This window comes from Cicer arietinum, chromosome 5 (assembly GCF_000331145.2).
Source record: "Cicer arietinum cultivar CDC Frontier isolate Library 1 chromosome 5, Cicar.CDCFrontier_v2.0, whole genome shotgun sequence".
Classification (NCBI taxonomy): Eukaryota; Viridiplantae; Streptophyta; class Magnoliopsida; order Fabales; family Fabaceae; genus Cicer; species Cicer arietinum.
Window position 1 is genome coordinate 47,118,122 of NC_021164.2, and position 24,091 is coordinate 47,142,212.

Here is a 24,091-nt window from a genome sequence, read left to right on the forward strand (position 1 = left end):
ATCCACTATTTCAGCACTCTGCCTCTTCAGGCTTTAACTATTCTTCTCTAGCCACTCTAAGCTTTCACTGTTAGAACATTTCTTCAACTTTCTGACAACCTGTTATTTAAGTTCATAAGTATTGTTATACCTCCTTACGAAAGAGTTGTTGCCACTATCAGGCGGATTTACATCGGTTCTAATTTGTGTCTGAATTGACACAAAGTTTGTTTCTAGGGTTCTAATTCTCATTGAGAAAATATTACATTTGAAATCCTATATCAATTCAAGTATATCAAACAACTTGATGTACATCAATTATAATAGTTCTTTAATGAAAGGATTTTTCAATTCTTACTTTTCTCGTGATGTGTTCAAGGCTTTGACATAATTTCTTCTTAACACATTGCCTTTTTCATTTTTCTTACCTAGAAAAGTACAGTTAGAGGATAATTGTATTTTATTTATTTGATTTTATTATCATCAAAACATTAACTAAATGATCGTAGCTAAAATTACGTTTACACTAAAGAAAAAATGGATTTTTTTTTTATCATTGTATATTTTTGAATTAATGTATTCAAAAGAAATATATACGGAATATGAAACTAATTGTAAGTTTGGAAGAGGAAGGAAAAAAGTTTTCCATTAATTAACATGTTTAATTTATCTTCATGATGGGTGGTCATAGGAAAAAGAAAAACGTTTCCAATTAAATATTTACATTAAACATGAATGGTGGTATATGAAAGAGAGAAAAAAAGGTTTTCCAATAATTAAGATTTGTTAAAGGATTCTATTTGATACAAACTTTTAATTGTTAATAATAAGAAACGATTCAACTACCAGGAGAATGAACGAATAATAAGATATAAATCTATAATATATATAATTAAATGATTAATAACAAGGAACGACCTGATTAACCATGAGACTTGTGGTTAATAATTAATCATAGCATGTGGTTCAAACCTTGAAATTAATTATATACTTAATGTTAAGACTACCTGGAGGAGTATTAAAATTAATTTATCGAATTATATACCAATATGAATGACCTGACAACCAGAAACTTTTGTGGTATGATACTTTTATTATTTTTGTATGTCATACACCTTGACTTAAAATATATATGAGAAATAACTTGACAACCAAGTTCATGTATATAGTTCTAAAAAATCTCCTTTTTAAAAAAGTATGTTCTAACATCATAACTTTTTTATTAGCAGTATATCTTCTTTGTAACTTTGAAATACTTAAAACTGGAAAATTAGTTGGATCCAATTATGACGATTGGTACTGTAATTTGAGAATTGTTCTCATGCATGAAAAATTAATCGACATATTGATAAGTCTATTGTGGCTGCATCGGTTGATCCAACCAATGTTGAAGCAACCAAGACTTATGAAAAGTACTTGGAACAATGTCTTAATGTTAAGTGTATCATCCTAGCATCCATGAGTCCTAATCATTAGAGGCAACATGAGGATATGAACCCCCTTAAAATCATGCAGCATCTTAAGAAGATGTATAGTAGATAGAGTAGGACAACTCAATATCTTTTGTCTAAAACTTTGTTCAGGTCCTCATTGAAAGCAAATGATCAAGTTGGACCCCATCTGTTTAAGATATTGATCTCTTCGAACAATTTTAGAAGTTAGGGTGCACAATTGAGAAATAGTTTTTCTCAAGATCATTTGATTCTTCGATCACTTCCTAATTCATTTTCAAAAAAAAAAAAGTGAATTTTAATATGAAATAAGATGGACTCTTATTTGCATGAAATGCTCAACTTGTTGATTGATTATGAGAATCAATTTTCTTCAGAAAAGATAAAATGAACTACCATGGTTGTCAGTGAGACCTTTAAGAAAAAAGGTCATTGAATCTGAAATAGAATCAATGAAGATCAACAAAGTTACAAAATCTATTGGTTGTAAATAGATATACAAAAAAATGTTTGGAGAAAATGGAAAGGTTGGAATCTATTACGCTAATCTTGTGGCCAAAGGATATTGTAAAAAAAAAAATGAATAGTTTACGACGAAACCTTTTTTCTACGGCAATGATCAAATCAATTCATATTCTACATGCCATAACAGCATAATATGATTGTGAGATATGGAAAATAGATGTGAAAACAACATTCTTTAATGGCGAGCTAAAAGAGGAAGTGTATATGACACAACTTAAAGGATTCATATCCCTGTTTGATCATAACAAAATTTGCAAGCAGGAACAATTTATTTATGGATTAAAACAATCTTCTAGAAGTTGGAAATTTTGTTTTAACAATACAATTAAAAAGTTCAATTTTATTAAATGTGAATAAGAACCTTGTATTTATAAAAAGGTTAGTGGGAGCACAATCATTTTATTAGTGTTATATGTCAATAACATATTAGTTTTTCAAACTGAAATCCCAACAACGCAAACTACAAAAATTTGGCTATGTGAACAGTTCTCCGTGAAAAACTTAAGAGAATGTAGCATATCCATTCACCAAAGCACTTAACATAAATGTATGTGAGAAGCACAAGTGGGTAATAAGATTGAAATACATGACTGATTGGCTCTAGTGCAACGGGAAAATTGTTGGGAATAATTAGTTATGCCCAAGACTCGTAACCAATCTATTATCTATTATAATAATTAAAACAGAATCCTTTAAAATTCTTTATCTATGCCACATTCTCCAATATTTGTCAACTCACTACAAAATTTTGATGTGACACATTTCAAATTCATCTTCTATTCCATTATATTTTATTTCTTCAATATATAATGCAAACTTTTTCACTTGTCCAAGTACAATTATTTCATAAATTATATAATTTCAGTTTTAAATTATCACTCAATGATTCATCAATACACTTAAAAAGCTCTAATTACTCATCAAAGCTTTCATTTCAATAATTTATAAATAAAAAATACAAACCATCCAATATCTTCAAATAGTTCGACTACATACACACATCAAGATCTATGTCACATTATCTATACCACATTATGTGTGACACACCCTTAGTTCACATATACTTCAATAATATTGGTTTTCTATTGTCAATTATTGTTCAAGATCATATCTCAATATTATTTCAATAATTTATAAATAAAAAATACAAACCATCCAATATCTTCAAATCATCACAATGCAAGTTCGACTACATACACACATCAAGATCTATGTCAAATTATATATACCACATTATGTGTGACACACCCTTAGTTCACATATACTTCAATAATATTGGTTTTCTATTGTCAATTATTGTTCAAGATCATATCTCAATATTATTTCAATAATTTATAAATAAAAAATACAAACCATCCAATATCTTCAAATCATCACAATGCAAGTTCGACTACATACACACATCAAGATCTATGTCAAATTATATATACCACATTATGTGTGACACACCCTTAGTTCACATATACTTCAATAATATTGGTTTTCTATTGTCAATTATTGTTCAAGATCATATCTCAATATTATTGCATAGGAAATGAATTTTTTTTCACTCGGTTGAATGTGTCTCCCATAATATTTTTTCTTTTTATAATTAAAAAAACACAAAGCATAATTGAAATAAAAAAAATAAATAATATTAAATATTTGAAAATGAAGAACTTCTAACTATTTCATTATTGACTTGAAATTTTCTATGTCTTAAACATTTTACAAACTTTACTTGCCTATAATTTTTTTCAACCTCTCTTGAAGTTTTTTGACCGTGACAAATAATTATTTGAACAATTCCAATGCACACATGAATGAATTGTTTCAATATTTTGGATTTAACAAACTATCACTCACGAATGAATATTATAATATATCACAAATCACATAATATTATTTAGTGCATGTTTAGATCGACAGTGAGATTGACAAAATTAGGATGAACATATAAAATTGAAAACGTTAAAAAGTACATAAATTTATAAATCGAATGTTTCAAAACTAATATAAATTATATAAAATGAAGAAATATTATAGCTAAATGTATAACTTTAACAATAAAGAAATACATAACTATTTAACAAATATATTGTTAGAAGAATCACTTCAATAAAATCAAAAAGTTTGAATAAACTAATTCCACATTTAAATATATTTTGCATGAATTGTATTAGTCAACAATGTTTTACTTTTTCTTTTTTACTAAAGCAAATCTAACTTATATATAATTATTCAAAATCTATGTCTTAAACATTCACAAACTTTTCTTAACTATAATTTTTTTCAATCACTCTTAAGTTTTTTGACCGTGTCAAATAATTATTTGAAAAATTCCAAGGCACACACGAATGAATTGTTTCAGTATTTTGAATTTAACAAACTATCACTCACGAATGACTATTATAATATATCACAAAACACACATATTATTTAGTGCATGCTTAGATCGATAGTGAGATTGACAGAATTAAGATGAACATATAAAATTGAAAACGTGAAAAAATACATAAACTTATAAATCTAATGTTTTAAAACTAATATAAATTATATAAAATGAATAAATATTGTAGCTAAATGTATAACTTTAACAATAAAAAAATACATAACTATTTAACAAATATATTATTAGAAGAACCACTTCAATGTAATCAAAAAGTTTGAATAAATCAATTGCACATTTAAATATATTTTGCATGAATTATATTAGTCAACAATATTTTACTTTTTTTTTTGTACTAAAGCAAACCTAACTGATATATAATTATTCAAAAATATATTTACCTTTAAATACATAAATACTTGAATATATTATACTGTAAAATAAAATTAATGCTACTTTTAAATTACATATTATTGTTATTTTATACTCAATAATGTATTAAATTATACCGCACAACTTGCGGGTTAGTATCTAGTTTTATATTTAATATAGTACTAAATTTCATTACCATTTTTACTATTTTATTAAATAGTTAAAATGATATGTCCTTCACTAAAATCATAAATTTGTTATCGTGATAGAGATTATGATAATGAGATATAAGTCTTTTATTATTTATTCTAAATTGTTCTTGATCATATGTTTATTTTCAATAGATCATCAATAATCTGGATAGATCAATATTATATATATGATGGTATTTATTGAATAAAAATTAATAGATTTCATTTATTAAATTACAAATATAATTGATGCATATGTGATGATATGATCATTGAACTGACTCAATTGAAGTTTTTTAATGGTTAATATTACATTAATCAGTCAATAGAAAATTTTCAAGAAGAAATACAATAATTTTCAACTATTTAATCATGAAAATTTCTTCAATTATATAATTGAAAATTTTTTATTTGAAGATAAAGAAATTAGGGTTGAAGATGAACGTTTTTGAGTTTTTATTTAAAAAATATGGTTGAAGATGAAGATTATCGAGTTTTTATTATTTAATTGGTTTATTAATTAATTAATTAGTTTTAAGTTTTTAATTAAATAAGTTAATAAAATGAATTTTTCATTTTAAATATTAAATATGGTCTAGTCAACAACAATTACATGGTCACCATGTGTTATTTCATTCAAAATTAGTCATGTCGCTATTTTTTTACTAAAAAAAATTTATAAATTTTTTTTTAAAATTTATTAGAATTTACAAAAATATTAAATAAAAAAATATAATAACTAAAATCAAAACAAAACATATCTCCAAAAATTAAAAACATATTTAAACTTTACGTGTGGGACCTACCATGTTCATGATAAATCTATCCTTCCTCTCAGCCACTCCATTCTACTGGGGTGTGTAAACTTTTTTCAATTGTCTCTTTATTCTATTTTTCTTGCAAAAATCTTCAAACTCAAGTGAGGTAAACTCACCTCTTCTATCTGTCCTTAGTTCATCAATTGCTACACCACTTTCTTTCTCAACATTGGCTTTGAATTGTTTAAAGAATTCTAAAGCTGAGGCTTTTTCAGTTAGGAAATAGGCCCAAGTTTTCCTGTTGTAGTCATCAATGAAAGTGCTGAAATACTATATATGACTGTTTGATTCAGGTTTAATTGGTCCACAAATGTCAGCATGGATTAATAGAAGCTTATGAGCAGCCCTCAAAGAGCTATTTTTGGAAGGAAAAAAAAAAGCCTTTATGGTGTTTTCCAACCATATAGTCACCACATACCTTTGAAGTTTCTTCAACCTTGGGCAACTCATTCACCATTCCCTTTTGATTCAACGGTTTCAGCCATTTGAAGCTTAAATGTTCATACCTGTTATGCCACAACATACTCACATCTTTGGTAGTCTACTACCAAAGAAGCATGTAGGAAGAATCACTTTAGTCATAACCATAAACATTCAATTTGATGACATATTGGACAGAATGATCAATCCTCTTTCTGGATGAAATCTTTGCATATATTTTGCTTGGAAACAATTGTTAGATATTTTTCTTGTAATTGGCCTATGCTTAACAAATTGTTCTTCAAATATGGGATATAGTACACTCCATAAATAATTTGAACTACATCATCAATTTTGAGCTTAATACTTCATTTCCCTTTTACAAGCATTTTAGAATTGTCTCCTAATTTAACATAAATTCTAAATTTTTCATTTAAATCAAAAATCAGTTTTTGTCACCACACATATGATTACTACATCCTAAGTCAAGAAACCAAACCTTGTTTGTGAACTCCTTACATTCAATGTCAACCATCAACAAGAGTAATTCATGTTCCCCATCTTCTGCATAGTTTGTTTTTTCCTCCTAGTTTGGACACTTATATTGAAAGTGCCCCAATTTGTGGCAATAGTAACATTCAATTGCTTCTTTATTCAACTGGTGTTTGTCTCTACCACATCCACTTCTAAAAACACAACCTTTTCCCCTTGATCTACATGAGCTTGAAACTTTCAAGACTTGATCCTCCTCATTTGGCCCTTGCATTCATTGTTCATGGACCATAAGGCTACTTTGAATTTCATCTATACAAAGAGTGGTCACATCATTTGACTCTTCTATAGAACAAAGTACATAATTGAACTTGGTAGTCATGGATCTCAGTAGCTTATCCACAAAAATTGTTTCTTCACCTTTTCACCATGAACCTTCATTTTGTTTACAATTGTAAGATTTCTTGCAAAATATTCACTAACTATTTCCCCTTATTTCATGCTAAGAAGGTCGAGTTCCCTATGTAGGGTCTGCAATTGTGCTCTCTTTACATTTTTTGATGCTTTGTATTTTTGTTTCATTGAACCCCATATCCCTTTGGTTGTATCTTTGTTAAGAATGGTTTCAATAATGCCTCTATCAAACGCCTTTAAAATATAGTTTTTTGCCTTCAAATCTTTTAATCTTGCTTCCTCTACATTCTTGATATGTCATTCATTATTGATCATGAGCTTATATACAAGGTTGATGAAGCTATCTATCAAAATAATATAACAAACTTGACAGTTATAACTAACTAATTGAACTAATTCTAACATTGTCATCGCTAACTAAGGTGGTGCATTGTGGAGGTTTGTAGTAGTAGTAGTAGATTAGATGTTGCTAGAATTGAAGAGGTCAATGTGATGAGTGAATTTGGGGGAGCTTTTGCAATCACTTCGAAAAGCAAGAAGAACTTCGTTAAAGAGAGCAGAAAATCAGCATGTTTTCCTTAATTTCAAAGTGAACACTTTCATTGAAATCTTCATAAAACCTTCATTCAAGATTTGCATTAAGAGTAAAAACTTTTTCAAACACACATATATAAATTACAACCCATTTATCAAGCACTTTAAAAATATATAACCCAACCCACCAAAATTGTTACATGTAACATTCAATTCTAATATCAATTAATCTGTTATTAATATAACTACGGTATACTACCTATTATATATTAACATAACAAAGGTTGTTAAAAAGAATCTGTTAATTAGTCAAGCCTTGAATATTCTCTTATAATTACTACATTTAACTATATATAGAAACAAAATTACATTTTAGTAGTAGTTGTCGCTAACTCTCTATTCAATTACCAAAAAAGATCCACTCAATTTGGGTTTAATGATAGATTTCTAAAAGAGAACCATATTTTCTTCAATAATATTTTGATATAATATCTTATATATTTGTTTTTGCTGAATATCTTCCATATTAAAAACACCATAAATTATCAATCCATCTTCGTATAGATAGTTTAAAAAAAACATATCTTCATATGAAACTTATTTTTCGGAACATTTTCTTGAAAAATACATCCTTTGTTTTTTCAGTGATGAATATACATCCTTTGTATTTCTTTTTTGATTTCTGACGCCGTATCCATATACTCTAATAAGGTCTAGTTCATTTCAATTTCAAACTCAAATCACATTTCAAAGAAAATCAAAATCAAAATACTAACTTAAAATTAAATAAGATCCACTCACAGCTCACTATCATTACAAAGAACAAATTAAAATTAATTCCCTACATTTCTAAAATATTTATTAAAAAAAAAACGAAAACTTATCAATTTGACATTCTTCCTAAAATCACTGTTTTGTTTACTTTTGTAAACAATCTTTTAATTAAAAAAGATATAAAAATTCCATATATATCTGTATTTGCGGACACGGTTGTTTTCCATTCCCTACTTAACAACATGCAAACTGTGCAAAACACTCACAATTTCACTCACTCACCCAATGATTGAACGAGTTCACCACAATTACTTCTATGCATTTTCAGAGGACGACGAGCAAACGACGTCGTCTGATGAAATTACCACTCCACGGCCGCCGCCAAGACCTGTTCACCTATCGGAAAGTTACAATGTCCGTCTTTACAAAAACTACACTCTACGGGAATATCGCCGGCGCCGATGCCGGCGTTTATTCTGTTGGTTCATCTTTGCTTTAATCTGTCTGGCCGTGCTTAGTGCCATCACTGCTTGTGTATTTTACTTAATTCTCCGACTGGAAAAACCTAACTATTCCATCGAACTCGTCAGCGTCAAGGGAATGAACCTCACATCGTCGTTGTCTGCTATTTCGCCGGAGTTTGACGTATCCGCTAAAACCGATAACGGTAACGAAAAAATTGGAATCTATTACGAGAATGGTAGTACGGTTGAGATGTTTTACAGAGACGTCAGGCTCTGTAACGGAGCTTTACCGGCGTTTTATCAGCCGTCAAATAAAGTGACGGTGTTTAAGACGGTGTTGAAAGGTAACGGCGTCGAACTTTCGGGTTCAAATAGGAGGAAGATGGTGAATGCTATTAAGAAACGCTGCGTGCCGTTAACGTTGAAGATGAATTTACCTGTGAAATTCAAAATAGGATCAGTTAAAACGTGGAAGATCAGAGTGAAAGTGGAGTGTGATTTTACGGTGGATCAGTTAACGGCGAAGGCGAAGATCGTTAAGAAGTATTGTAGTTATGGATTGGATTCTTGGTGGTGAAAATTATTGTTTGGATTTAGAAATAGGATCAAATAATTTATTTAGAGATTATACTAACTAAATCTGTCTTAATTTTCAGTACATTTGCGCAGATATTAGGTTTATTTTCTTTTATATAATAAATTATTATGAGAGGATTCTTATGTTGCAAATTAAAATTGATATATTTTGATACTATTAAATTAAATTGTCAATGATTAATTGATATTGTATCTATGAATAGTTTAATTATATTTTAAATTGAATACTAAATTTTAAAGTTTTATATTTTTATCCTATTTTAATAATAATTAATATTTATTTATTAAATTATATATATATATAAATAATTAAATATTTTCATTCCACTTCTCGGTCGTTTTTCATCGTCTCTCCTCTATTTTATATCGTTTACAAATGTAGATGTTGAAAAATATTATATATTTCTTGGTTAAAAAATAAAAATACCGATACAGCATTCTTTCTTAATCCTATCATACAGATTTTCTTATTATTTACTTTAATTTCTTTGCACTAATTATATAATTTATTTTTTCAAATGTATCTTGAGTTCTTTAAATTATTTAACTATAACATTAGATCACATTTGGATCGTTTTCATTTTTACCAATTTTTTGTTTTATCAAATTTTCTTTTTACCCATTTTTCATCTATTTATCATTGTTCTTCAAACTTATTAATATTTATGAAATTTTTTATTTTTAGGGTTTAGGTATGTGCTTCATACTTTCCAAATCCGAGTAAAAAAGAAAAAAGACAAATTCCTCTCATTCTTTTTAAGTTCTTAGGTATGCGCTTCATACTTAAAAATTAAATTCAAAACCCATTTCTATCTGTTTTTGGATTTAATTCAAATTAGTGCAAAAAAAATACACTTTGAAAGTAAATGATGAAGATCAATATGGCACCAGCATTTTCCATACAAACTCATGACATACACTTTCAATTTCTAGATTTGAAATTTTCTAGATTTGAAATGAATTTTTGGATGAAATTTCAATTTCTCACTTTGATACATACACCCAAATATTCAGAATAAATCAGAGAAAAAAAATTGTGTGAACCAAAATCGAAACTCTGAAATTTTTTTTTTCTTTCAAAAACAACTCATTTTCTTTTGAAGAAACACTGTCGGACACCAAAAAAGAACTGATTAAAAAGTTAACACACAAACGCATTTAGCCTTTTTATATATATGTGACTTATTAGGATTGAAGTTAAATATTTTAATGTTTCAATAAATAATTATGATTGATTACTATACATTGTGTTAAAAATATTTATATTGATATCCACTAAAAATATATATAAATTAAATTCTTATCCTAATTCAATTTTTATAGCATTTTACTGATTTATGTATGTTCTTATATTTAACTATAACTAGTCTGGTTTTCATTTAGAGTAAGTTTTTATTTATGATTCTTGTATGTTTTTTGTTTAGTATTATTTACACTACGCGAAAAATAGGATTTTACAGCGTTTTTTTTAAGCCATTTACCACATTTTTAAAAAAAAAAAAAAAAAAGCGCTGTAAAAAGATACAACAACGTTTTTTAAAATAAAAAAGCGCTGTAAATTAAATATGTAGATATATTGTGCGCTTGTTATGCACATTTTACAGCGCTTCTTTTAAAAAATGTTGTAATATATGCATTATAATGCACATTTTACAGCGCTTTTTCAAATAAAACGTTGTAAAATGTGCATTCAATATATGCATTATAATGCACATTTTACAGCGCTTTTTCAAATAAGCGCTGTAAAAGGTGCATTTTTTTTTATTTAAAAACATTGTAAATTAAATTTTTAAAAAGCGCTTTTTGGTTTTTTATGGCATTTTTTTAGAAAGCGTTGTCTTTTAATTTTTTTTCCAAAATCATTTTCAACCAGAATCAGTTCACACAACAACAGAACATATTCATAATCAGTTCACACAATCAGTACACAAAAAACAGAACTATATAACTTAACTTATAACTTAATTTACACAACAACAGAACATATTCAGATACATATATAACTTAACTACATATACAATTTAGATATTGTACAACAACACATATTCATATACTGTGCCCTATTCATATACATATAACTAACATTATTACACAGAACTAACTACCATATAATATTCAGATCCCTTACAGTATGTTATTTCCCAGAAAATCAAATAATTTTCATTTCAAGCACATACTGACATCAGTCTTCCTTTTATTCAATTAGATCTTTCTTAGAGTATGTTGGACTGGAATTGTCAAAGTACTGTGCAATATAAAAATTGAACATAAATAAGTTTGAATCAAATATATACATAATTTATATATGAAAATCAAATAATGAAAATACCGTACCGTTTCTGGGATAATAGTTTGATTCCTATCAACAATCTCCTTCATGAATCTCAATACATAGTACCCACAGTCGATGTTGTTCGTTTGACGAGGACACTATAAAATAAAACATATAAGTCAATAAAATATTTGTGCATTGATTGTAAAGGCATATATTTGTAAATGAAAATTTAAAGGCATATATTTCAAACCTTTATTGGAATCCATGTGATGTTATTAGACTTTTGTTTCGACATTGTAGCACCTCTTTGAGCTCGAAAAACTTGTAAAGCACTATCGAATAAATAAATGTGATTATTATAGCATTAAAAAACACATTCTTTATACATTAACAAACACATTACTTACGTGTCGAACATAGTCTTTATATCGGAGTGATTGTTGTGCAAGGGATCTAAATAGTATACAACTTCAGAGGTCGCATTGATTGCAAATAGCACCCAATGTGCCTTACAACAACAAAAATTTAGTTGGCAATTTTGTTTACACAACTAATAAATATAAGATCTCATAAATTAAAAAAGATATAAATAAATAATATATAATTACGTACCCTGAATTATATGGTGCAAAGAACAACTTATCATTCTCTATATTTCCTAATAACATATCTACAATGTATTTTTTTACATTCACTAGATCCAGTTTACACATCGAAAGCTTATGCGGAGACAAGAATGAATATCTATTTGACAATCTGCGCAAGCACACCAACTTCTCATACAAAAACCTTCAATGAAAATTTCAACTTAGATTAATTATCAATAAATTTAATTAATTACCAATAAATGTAATTAAAAGTAGTTTTTTACCTTATGTACAAGCTGATGACAGTAACACTCATCTCCTTATGCTTAAATGTTAGTTTATTGAATCTGAAAAAATGAGGTTAAATGTTAGTTTATTGAATCTGAAAAAATGACAAACCTTAGGGAATAAATGTGACAAACCTTTTCGGGCGATGTAATTGACTCATTTCTAGGAATCTTTTTATCATTCCCTTTATGTTTTTTCAGAATCTAAATATAAATGTGAAATTAAAGTTAGCAGCGGAAAAAAATCAGCAATTAAATATACATATCAATTAAACATACATTTCAATTAATTAAACATATCTTATCAAGGGCAACAAGATGTATGGGCCATGCCACGTAACTACCAACTGCTTCGCCCAAAAGCCTCATATCTGCATCGGTGTCCGGTATAGGCAACGGTGCATTTGGTTCCAAAGCAATGACAGGTGATACTTTGACATGGCCCGCAGGTATCGCTGTGTTGTGCAATCCTTCTCCCGAAGTATTACACAATGTTCCCTTTCCGACCTTCCGATGAGTAGGGGAGGATAAGTATAGAACGCATGAAGTGACACCCTAAATCAATGGTTTATACATAAGTATGGTTAATACATAAGTAATTACATAAGTAAGTAATTAATTACCTCGGGAAGAGTTTTGAGACCAATATTGCAACTCACGTTTTCACTCTCCATTTGGAGCTGATCCAAGAGTTGCTTGTCTTTATTCGTCTTCACCAAGAGTGCCGCTTACTCTGATAGGAGTTTGAGCTTCTCTAATACTTCCTCATTGGATGGATTTTGGCGCTTCTCTTGTGAAAAATAGCTTTTAGGAGTTACGCCAACTCTTTTCCCCCTCACGCGGCCGGAATATTCACGAACATTAAACACTTTACCCAGAATGTCCCTGCAACTTTCTTTGAAAGTGATAATATACAATATTAAAAAATATTAAAGTGATCATATACTTACACAAAGTTCTATTATTTTTTGAACATTTTCGTTATCAACCACTCCGTCCTTATTTACGTGAGCTTCCTTCCACAATATATGACGATCCAACGGTTGATCGGATTGGGTGTCTTGTCGCTATTCGTTAAGATCATAAACAAAATATTAGTTAGAAACTATAGTTTATAACACAAATTCCTTCATTATATAAAAGTGATGTTTAATTACTTACAAGTTTTTGCTCTAGACGTGCATATCCCATACATGATTTTTTGTATGGGTGCGTTGGATTTCTCGCCCTCTCGCGATTTTCCTTACTTATATTCTATAACAAAAAAATAACAATCGTGTAAAAATTTAAAATACGCTATGAATATGAATAATAAAACACAAATGTTAATAAATTAATTAGTTACTACAAACGCGGGGTCAGAACGTTTTGATACAAATGCACTCCATTCTTCATTTAATATATAATATTTATATATTCTTGGAGCTTCGGCATTCATATTTCCCTCACTATCTTTTAGATAGAAATTTGAGAGGTGAGATCTAAAACCCCGGTGTATTTTACCGGCAACTCTCAAGATGTAATTCTTTCTCACCTCATCAAGAACAAAAGCAGTCTGCAAACGAAATAAAGATATAGTTTGAGTAAATTATTTCAATGGAAAAAAATTATAAATGACAAAAGAGTGGATAAAAAAAGTTACCTGTATATCATTCCACAGTATATCTTTGGCATCCTTCAACGCCTTATCTCTCCAGTCATCGATTGTAATGGGGATATTTTGACGAACAACAGCCCCAATGTAACTTACAAACATGGAGCTGTTGGGGTCGATTGGCTGACCACTTTCATTCCATCCAACCTAATAAACTCATATAGTAAGTACATGCGTTCAAAAAAGATAAAAAATAAACAGCAAACAAATTATAGTATACCTCAAATTTATCCCACTACTCCTTGCTTTTATGACCTTTTGCATTATGGTTGCACCACGTTTGACTTCATTTTCGTAAGTCTTGGTGTTGACAACTTCCTCATTTTGAAAATCCAAAGCCTTGTTAGAATCCATTTATCTACAACAAGTTCAACATGCAGTTTAGTATAACTTCAACAAGTTCAACATTCAGTAGTCTAAGTACGTATCAGTATAAGTTCAACATGCATTTTAGTGATAACAAAAAATTAATAACATCAATACCTGAATAGTGAGACGAAATACGTAGGGTTCGTAGGAGAAATGCACAGAAATACGGTTCGGAGAAACTGAAGTATGGTTCGAAGAAATACGTAATGAGGGTTACATATTTCAATGAAAAGAGATGGTTTGTAATGGTAGAGATGATCGTGGATGGAAATAAGGTTAAAAATGAGAGAGATTATCGTGGAAATGTGGTTCGTAATGGAAGAGATGATAGGGAAGTTTACGTAATGAAGAGGAAACTAAAACAGTTTACTGTTATATATAAAACCCTCTTACAGCGCTTTTTTAGAAGCCTTTGACAACGCTTGTTGGAAAAACGCTCTAAAAGACCTAACCTTTTAAAGCGCTTGTTGTAAACGCGCTCTTAAAGACCTAAGCCTTTTACAGCGCTTTTTCAAATAAGCACTCTAAAAGGTCTCCTTATTTTATTTTTCAATGGCTCGTTTACAGCGCTTATTCTATAAGCGCAGTAAAAGACATCTTTGTATTCTTATGTTATATGACTGTTTTTTTAAAGGACATTTTACAGCGCTTTTTCAAATAAGCGCTCTAAAAGGCCTCCTTATTTTATTTTTCAATGGCTCTTTTACAGCGCTTATTCTATAAGCGTTGTAAAAGACCTCTTTGTTTTCTTATGTTATATGACTGTTTTTTTAAAGGACCTTTTAACTTGGTATAAAACAAAGCTTTGTGACCTCCTTAGTTTATATTCAATTTTAGTTCATGTAAATTACCTATATTTGGATTATTTTTTTTTCAATTCATGTAAATGACTAGTTTATATTCAATTCAGTTCATGTAAATTACTAGTTTATATTAAATTACATGAACTTAGTATAAAGCACTAAGATCAAGCTAAATATAAGCAGAAAATCAAATACATGGTTGCTTATATAAAACAATTAAACATGTTCAAACAAATAAATTACATGAACTCAATTCAAATTACATGGCTTATATAAAACAATTAAACAACAGTTCAGATTACATGCATAGCTTATATAAAACAATTAAACATATACATTAAGATGCCCTTCTTCTTTTCCTGGTGACATTCACATTTGTTTGTCCATTTACAATACGAAACGATGGATTAATCCAAATTCCCTCATCATGATCATCTCTAAGATATAAACCATCATCAGTTGAATCAATTTCATGTGGTTGTTGTGATGTTGCAAATAAAAGATCATTACCAACATCTTCATCATTATTGTTATCATCACTTACTTTATTGGTCGATAGGACAACAGACCATTTATCATCAGCAGGATCAGTGACATAAAAAACTTGTTGAGCTTGCGACGCTAAAATAAAAGGCTTGTCTTTGTATCCCACCATATTAAAATCAACAAGCAAGAACCCTAACTCATCAATCCGAACACCATTATTATTATCGACCCACTTGCAATCAAATATGGGAACACGAAACATTGTGTAGTCTAACTCCCATATGCGCTCGATAACCCCAAAATATGATAGATTTGCATATATTGGGTTTTTGTCTTTTGCACTTGAGACATGCATCGCTTCAGCTACGAGAGTGACTCCACTATTTTGCATAGTGGTCTGATCATCTTGTTCTTTGGTATAAAATGTGTAGCCGTTAATAACATAACCAGTGTAAGAAAAGACATGTAAACTCAGACCATTTTCTAGCTACCTCAACCTCTGTGAAATTGATCTGGGGTCTATATCAAACTTTGACTTTATGTGATTATTTAACCATGTTATAAAACTTCGATTGTGCTATCGAGTTATCCAATTTTGATTCCTATTCATGTTCAAACTAGATAACTGATCCATGTGTATTGTAACATACGGTTGAACCTCATCATCATTGTGTAGAACATACAATTGTGCCTCCTCACATTCTGTCCTTGATATAGTCATTATTCTCCTTCCAATTGTCCTTTCTCCTGATATTCTTCTAGAATGACGAGACATGGGAAGCCCTATGGATTCAACATTGGACAGATATTCAGTACAAAATTCAGCAACTTCTTCAACAATGTACCGTTCAGCAATACAACCTTCTGGTCGACTTCTACTTTTTACGTACCCTTTTAATATTTTCATATATCGTTCCATCGGATACATCCATCTCATATAAGTTGGCCTACAAAGTTGTATCTCCTTAGCCAGATGAACAGTAAGGTGAACCATTATATCAAAAAGCGAGGGTGGGAAATACATTTCAAGCTCACACAAAGTAACAACAATTTCCATCTGCAATGTCAGTAATTTCTGAGGATCGATCACTTTACTACAAATTTCCCTGAAGAAGAAACGTAATCTAGTTAAGGCTCGTCGAACTTTTTCAGGTAAAATGGAACGTATACCTATTGGTAGCAAATGCTCCATTAGAATAAGACAATCATGGCTCTTCAAACCTTTTAACTTGAGGTCTTTCATACAAACCAAATTTTTAATGTTCGAAGAGTATCCTTCTGGAACTTTAACTTCGTGTAGAAATTTACATAAAACAATTTTTTCCTTTCTAGATAGAGTATGAGCGGCTGGAGGTAGATATGTGCGATTTCCTTTCTTTACTGGAGCCAGTTCATTTCTTATTCCCATATCGACCAAGTCCAATCTTGCGTTGATGCCATCTTTAGACTTTCCTGGAACATTGAGTAACGTACCAATAACACTATCAAATACATTTTTTTCAATATGCATCACATCGAGGAAATGTCTTATATACAATGACTTCCAATATGGCAATTCAAAGAAAATTGACTTTTTCTTCCACCCAATTTTGACCAGCTCTCCCACAAAAGGTTTGCCAAATTTATTGGTCAAACCTTGTACTTTTTCAAGTATTTTATATCCTGTCGGTGCTAAAGGAGCTTTACCTTCCTCTGATTTTCCATTGAATGCATTTCTCCACCCACGATACTGATGACTATAAGATAAAAATCTACGATGCCCAAGAAATACATTCTTCTTACAATGTTTCAACCGTATCCAATCTATACTCTCTTCACATATAGGACATGCACACTGGCCTTTAATGCTATATCCTGATAAATTACCATATGCAGGAAAATCATTAATTGTGCCGAATAACATAGCCCTCAAATTGAAACATTCTTTCCTATACCCATCATAAACTTCCACACCTGTCTCCCACATAATTTTTAAATCTTCAATTAAAGAAATCAAGTATACGTCGATATCATTCCCCGATTGTTTGGGTCCAGAAATTAACAAAGACAACATCATAAACTTACGCTTTATACATAACCATGGAGGTAGGTTATAAATCAACAAAATCACAGGCCATGTGTTGTGTGAGATGCTTTGAAGACCATGTGGATTCATTCCATCAATAGAAAGTGCAAGTCTTAGATTTCTTGACTCTATCCCGAATTCATGATACTCGTGATCAATTTTTGCCCATTGTGGGGAATCTGCAGGGTGTCGAAACATTCCATCTCTAATTCTTTCATCTGCATGCCATGTCAAGTGTTTTGAATCTTCTTCACTGCGATACATGCGCCTAAATCTTGGTATTATAGGAAAATACCACACAACTTTTGCTGGAGTAGATTCTTTCTTCTTATATCGAGAGACATTGCATTTCGGACACGCCTTAAGTAGTTCATATTCGTTTCGAAATAAAATGCAATCGTTAGGACACACATGAATCCTTTCGTAACTCATTCCAATAGAACACAAAATCCGTTTAGCCTCATAGGTCCGACTGGGAAGTTCATTATCATCTGGCAACATATCTTTTATGAGTGTTAATAATTCCGTAAAGCTTTTATCAGACCATCCATTACTCGCTTTTAAGTTGTACAACTTTAATATCGCTGACAGTCTTGTGAATTTAGTACAACCATTATATAATTCTTTCTCTGCATCACTCAACAAACTTTCAAACATTTTAGGACAATCTCGAAGATCTTCTTCAACTGCTTTTGCAATCTCATCAACTCGGTTTTGATAATTCTGTGAAGCTTTTATCAGACCATCCATTACTCGCTTTTAAGTTGTACAACTTTAATATTGCCGACAGTCTTGTGAATTTAGTACAACCATTATATAATGGTTTCTCTGTATCACTCAACAAACTCTCAAACATTTTAGGACAATCCTGAAGATCTTCTTCAACTGCTTTTTCAATCTCCTTAACTCGGTCCGGCTCATATGTATCTGTATCGAAGTCAGTTGAAGCATATGTCGAACCATTCTCAAAATTAATGTTTCCTTTTTTTGTTCTCACCATGTCTTATCCAACGTGTATAGCTTTGATCAATTCCATTCCATACTAAATGTCCTTACAATTCATCTTCTCTAACGCATTTTCCAAAACAACATTTTAAATAAGGACAAACAACTCTATTTGGATCTTTTGCATTCTTCACTGCAAACTCAACAAACTCCTTCACTCCATTTTCATACTCTTTTGACAATCGATTGGCAGACATCCATTTCCGGTCCATATTATATGACCTATATAAATGCAGTTACAAAAATACTAAGCTACTGATAACATCAACCATTATGTAACAATTTCACAACAGAAAAGATTTCAAAACAGAACAGATCAACAAATTTCAAAAAAGAAAAGATTTTATATGATTTATTATGTAACAATTTATTAGTTTTCGTGACAGCAACAAATTAATAAATACCTGAGACAACGTATCCAATTTTTTTTAAAGGAGGAGTAGTAGATGGCTGCATAGTACGTAGAGGAGATGAGGGTTCGTAAATTTGTTTTAAATTTGTTTTAAATTTGTTTTTATTTATTTAAAGTAAATGATTTTTATTTAAAGTGAATGAGTGAATGATTTTACAGCCCATTTGTAGAATAAGTGCTCAAATAGGTCCTTCAATTATGTGACTTTGTAACAAAAGTGCTCTAATAGGTCATTTATTTACTTGAAAGCGCATGTCTTTTACAGCGCTTGTAAAAAAAGCGTTGTAATAGGTCATTTAATTATTTGAAAGTGCAAGTCTTTTACAGCGCTTGTCCAAAAAGCGCTGTAAAACATTATGTGAGGGCACTTCATTATACAGCGCTTGTGTAAAAGCGCTGTAAAAGCCTTGTAAAAATTATGCGCAAACGCTATATGACCCTACAACAACGCTTGTCAAAAAAGCGTTGTTATATGCTCCGTTATTTTTAAAATATATTTACAACAGCACTTGTATTTAGTAAGCGCCGTAAAAGGCGCGCTATAAAATCCTATTTTTGGCATAGTGTTAGAGACATTAATTTATACAGTGTATCATCTTATTTTTGACAAGTAGTTAGTGTATTCATACTAATCTAAACGAAAATCAAACTGGCCGTTTAGTTCAACATTTATTTTCAATGATTCAGGAGTTTGCAACTGTTTTTATTTTCAAGAAACTTCAAAACTTAATAATATTAATATTTATTGGTTAGAATTTAAATATATATGTTATTTTTTTTTTAAAAGTGTGGCATAAGGAAACATAAAAGGAATAAAAAAGTATTTAATTAAAAACATTCCTCTTCATTGTATTTTTTTTCTGTAACAAAAAAAAAAATATATATATATATATATATATATAAAATGATAAAAATGTGGCTAAAAAACTTGTAAAATAAATAAATTATTTTTTCTGCCAATTTTTTTCAGATATGAGAAAGAAAAAAAAACTTTAGCGCAAAAAGAGCTCTGGTTCGGTGGCTTTGTCTCAATCAACTTGAACATCTCCAAAATAACCAATACCATAATAAATAGAGGAAAGACAAAATAACTAAAAAGAGAACCAAACGAAAAAAAATGACAAAAAAAAACGAGTTTGTTAAAATAAATAGATCCAAAATAAATATATCTAAAATAACCAGGTCCAAAATAAATAGATGAAAGAAAAGTATCCAAACATATTGCAAAATACAAATATAGTTAATTTTGTTTTTGGTTTGTGATGTCTCTAATTTTGTTGCATGTATGATACAAAGGAGATTTGAAATATATTGTGTATTTTTTTTTAGCTTCTTTTTATATATTTTTTTTTCCACAGGTTATAAAAAAATTGGAGTCATTGCATCCCTAATTCCAACAAAATTCTATCACTAACAACGTTGAGGAAGAATCACACACAAAATTTAATTAGAGAAAGGGGAGATGATATTGGTCTTTGAGAGTAAAAGGGGTTATGCTTATCATAAATTTTTGTTTGCATTCTTCAAGTCTGAAACTTGAGAAAAGAAAAACTAGAAATAGAAAGAGAGAAGCCAGAAACTTGAGATGAAAATAGAAAGAAAGAAAGGGATTGCAGATAGAGTAAATATGTTACAGTGCAATAAAGAAAAAATGAATTTTTTATATAATCAAAACGAATTAAAATGATGCTTCATTATCATTATAAATAAATAAAATATGTTATTTGTAATGGAAACATGTTCATTAGCAAATAAAGTATTTATACTAACATAAATAAAAAATATCAATAAATTTATACAAAACATTAAAGTTTATTGAATGTTAAGCTGTAAAAGATAAGGAACACTAAAAGATAGACCAATTGAGGACATTAAAAAATTTAAAAATATCTATAAATTCACGCGCGGATGTCTTAAAATTATCTAGATTCTAGAATTCAAATCCTAAAAACTAAAATAACATCTAACAGTTGTTTATTTAAAAAAATTATTATATAATTTATTTAAAAAATCATAAATTCATATATTCATATAAAAACAATATATATTGTTCAACCATATTTCTATTTTTACAATTAAAATTAATGATGTCTTATTTTGTTTTATATTTATTAATTAATATTGGTGGTGTGGTGTGCTAACATGTTTTCGTAAAAAAAATTATAAATTAATTAATTATAAATAAAAAGTTAGTATAATGATTTAATCTCTTATTATTTATACAACAACCTCATTTTCAAAATATTGTACTATTTTATAAAAATTTTGTCACCTCAAAAAAAATTTCACCTGACACATCTAAAAGTACTATTGCATCCTCTCTCTTTCATCCTACTTACTATTCTACTTCCACTACACCAAAAATAGGCTTTAATAACATTTTTTTATGCATTTACCAGTGTTTTTAAACGCTATAGTATATAAAATTGTTAAAAATACAACGACGCTTTTAAAAAAATAAAATAAAATATGCTGTCATAGGTGATATTTAACGGCATTTTTTTTAAATAAAAAAGTGTTGTCGTAGATAGAAAACATTTTTTTTTTTTGTATAAAAACGATGTTGTAAGTGTCTCATTTTACAGCGTTTTTCTAATAAGGGTTGTTGTAGGTGACATTTAAGTGTGTTTTATTTATTATGCTACCAAAAATAAGCTCATAAGAAAACATAAAAAGATAAATAATACACTAAACCACTTATCTAGAAATTGACATATTTTTTATGGCTCAAAACATGATGCTAATGAAAGCATGAAGAGGAAACATGCAAAAGCAAGGAAAAGCATGAAGAGTGTGTGCCCAGATATTCAGCTACAACATATTCTAATTTCTCCCTTCTTCCTTCAAAACCATCATCTTGCACTCTAACAAAGTCATTTAATTCCTTGGTCTTGGTCACATCCACTAAGGGATGTTTATGGATTGGATAAACCAACCAAATGAGTTAAATCGACTCAGATCGATTGACAAAAAAAAAAAAAAAAACAACAGTTTGATACGTCATTGGGTGAATTTGATTTTCATTTTGAAATTAAAGCTTTAAACAATAAGAGAATCTTTTTATATATGAGAATAAAATTAAAGCTTTATTGCCTCATGTTTTGATTTGGAAAACTTAAAAGCTTTAAATAAAAGAGACTCTTTTTATGATTATCATAACAATAAGATAACAACCTTAGATGGAAAAAAAAAATTTTTTTTACATGCACTTAACAATATTGAAGCAACAAATGCAGTCATGTACTACAATTCCTCTATGTTTCACAAAAAAACTGCCTTCATTATATATAGTTAACAACATCTTGCTCAAAATAGAAAAAGTTACCAACTAACAAGAGCATTGAGCAGTAAACCAATCCAATTTTGGAAATAAAATTGGCACCATTTGAAGTATCAAGAACAAAAACAATCCAATTATCTTCTGAACCAATACCAATTATCCATGTTTTTGTAATTTAAAATGACAGTGCAAAACTGAAACAGAACCCTAAAAATTTGAAACATAATCCTATAAATCAAGAACACTAGCAATAAAAATCCAAATGTTGAAACAGAACCCTAAAAATCAAGAACACTAGCAATAACTAGCAAGGCACCAAATGTTTAAACAGAACCTAAAAATTTGTAAATGAAACCTTAACAGAGCAACACTTACAATGACAGAGATGTTGAGATGCAATGGCGAATTTGTGTTCCAGACTTGGTTGCACAGAGAATGAGTGTTTCGCAGGTTACTTGTTTCGCTAATGAGATACGGGCCGATTACGGGTTTCGCAGATGAGATATGAGATTCACAGAGAAGGGTTGCTGCATCGAAGATGAGATACATGTGGATTATGAGTTTCGCAGGGAGATGAGGGTTCGTAGCAGAGGATTCGCAGGGAGGAGGGTTCGCAGAGAGAGGAGGGTTCGTAGGGAGAGTAGCGAAGAAACGCAGTCTTATGTACTAGCAATGAAGAAACCAGTTTACTTAAAAGTTTAAAAAGACATTATGACAACGTTTTTTTAAAAAGCACTTAAAAAGACTATGACACTATGACAACGCTTTTATAAATAACGCTTTAAAAGATTTTATGAAAACGGTATATGACTCTATAACACCGTTTATAAAAAAAATATTATAAATATTTTGTACATCAGTTTTCTTTCTCTTTATTATTTTATTTTATTTTATACGGATTTGTTTTTCCATCTCAAAATTAAAATTAGTTACCTATAAATACTGGTAGTGCACAGCGAAAATTTCTTTCTCCTTTGTTTTCTCAACCTAGTTTCAAGCTCAAATTTCTTTCTTTCTTTTTGTAAGTATCTCTCTTTTTCTTTTTACTAAATGTGCATATTTTTATTAAATCACATTTAATTTATAAATATTTATATATTGAATATGTTTTTATTTATAAATATTTCTATTACGATTAGAATTTGAGAAAAGTAGATGCATAATTATTTGTGAATCAGTTTGATTATCTAACCAAACATTGTATTACTTGAAAAAAAAGGTGTTAAGATTATAAATGTAGTAATTTAAAATAGACTATACCAAATTAAAAAAAGTTTCAAATTTATTATAATTATAGATATTATATATTTTATTGTAAAACAAACTAAATTGTAAAAGAAATATAAAAAAAAAAGTAGATTTTTTATGAAAAAAATAAAAGTTGTACGTGAGAATAAAAAATAAAAATAAAAAGAAAGAGAGATTAATATCTATGCATATTATACATTAAAGGAAATTAATAGGTATTA

The 24,091-nt window shown here is 29.3% G+C and overlaps 2 protein-coding genes and 2 long non-coding RNA genes across 7 annotated transcripts; 2 read left to right on the plus strand and 2 right to left on the minus strand.

The window, feature by feature from the left end:
* The first annotated feature begins 5,653 nt into the window (after positions 1-5,653).
* Positions 5,654-6,160, plus strand: LOC140920304 (uncharacterized). The gene is made up of 2 exons (XR_012163082.1): positions 5,654-5,810; positions 5,998-6,160. It is a non-coding gene; the product is annotated as an uncharacterized lncRNA (long non-coding RNA).
* A 2,181-nt stretch (positions 6,161-8,341) lies between these two features.
* On the plus strand, positions 8,342-9,507 carry LOC101491987 (NDR1/HIN1-like protein 13). Its single transcript, XM_012715498.3, has one exon. It carries the CDS (start codon positions 8,624-8,626, stop codon positions 9,377-9,379), a length of 756 nt encoding a protein of 251 aa, XP_012570952.1. The 5' UTR covers positions 8,342-8,623; the 3' UTR covers positions 9,380-9,507.
* A 1,863-nt stretch (positions 9,508-11,370) lies between these two features.
* On the minus strand, positions 11,371-12,112 carry LOC140920277 (uncharacterized). Its single transcript, XR_012163012.1, has 3 exons — positions 11,925-12,112; positions 11,734-11,829; positions 11,371-11,644 (listed from the first exon to the last, which is right to left on the minus strand). It is a non-coding gene; the product is annotated as an uncharacterized lncRNA (long non-coding RNA).
* A 136-nt stretch (positions 12,113-12,248) lies between these two features.
* LOC105852053 (uncharacterized) lies at positions 12,249-23,352 on the minus strand. Of its 4 annotated transcripts, XM_073368335.1 has the most exons (10): positions 22,998-23,352; positions 14,423-14,560; positions 14,191-14,349; positions 14,083-14,103; positions 13,710-13,802; positions 13,172-13,615; positions 12,828-13,103; positions 12,684-12,752; positions 12,546-12,608; positions 12,249-12,463 (listed from the first exon to the last, which is right to left on the minus strand). In XM_073368335.1, the coding sequence occupies exons 3-6, from the start codon at positions 14,302-14,304 to the stop codon at positions 13,487-13,489; spliced, it is 357 nt and encodes a 118-aa protein (XP_073224436.1). In that variant the 5' UTR covers positions 14,305-14,349; positions 14,423-14,560; positions 22,998-23,352; the 3' UTR covers positions 12,249-12,463; positions 12,546-12,608; positions 12,684-12,752; positions 12,828-13,103; positions 13,172-13,486. The 4 variants fall into 4 exon arrangements, with proteins under 4 accessions (XP_073224436.1, XP_073224437.1, XP_073224435.1 ...); XM_073368336.1 differs by having other exon boundaries at positions 12,684-13,103; positions 13,208-13,615; XM_073368334.1 differs by having other exon boundaries at positions 12,684-13,103.
* Between the last annotated feature and the right edge of the window lie 739 nt (positions 23,353-24,091).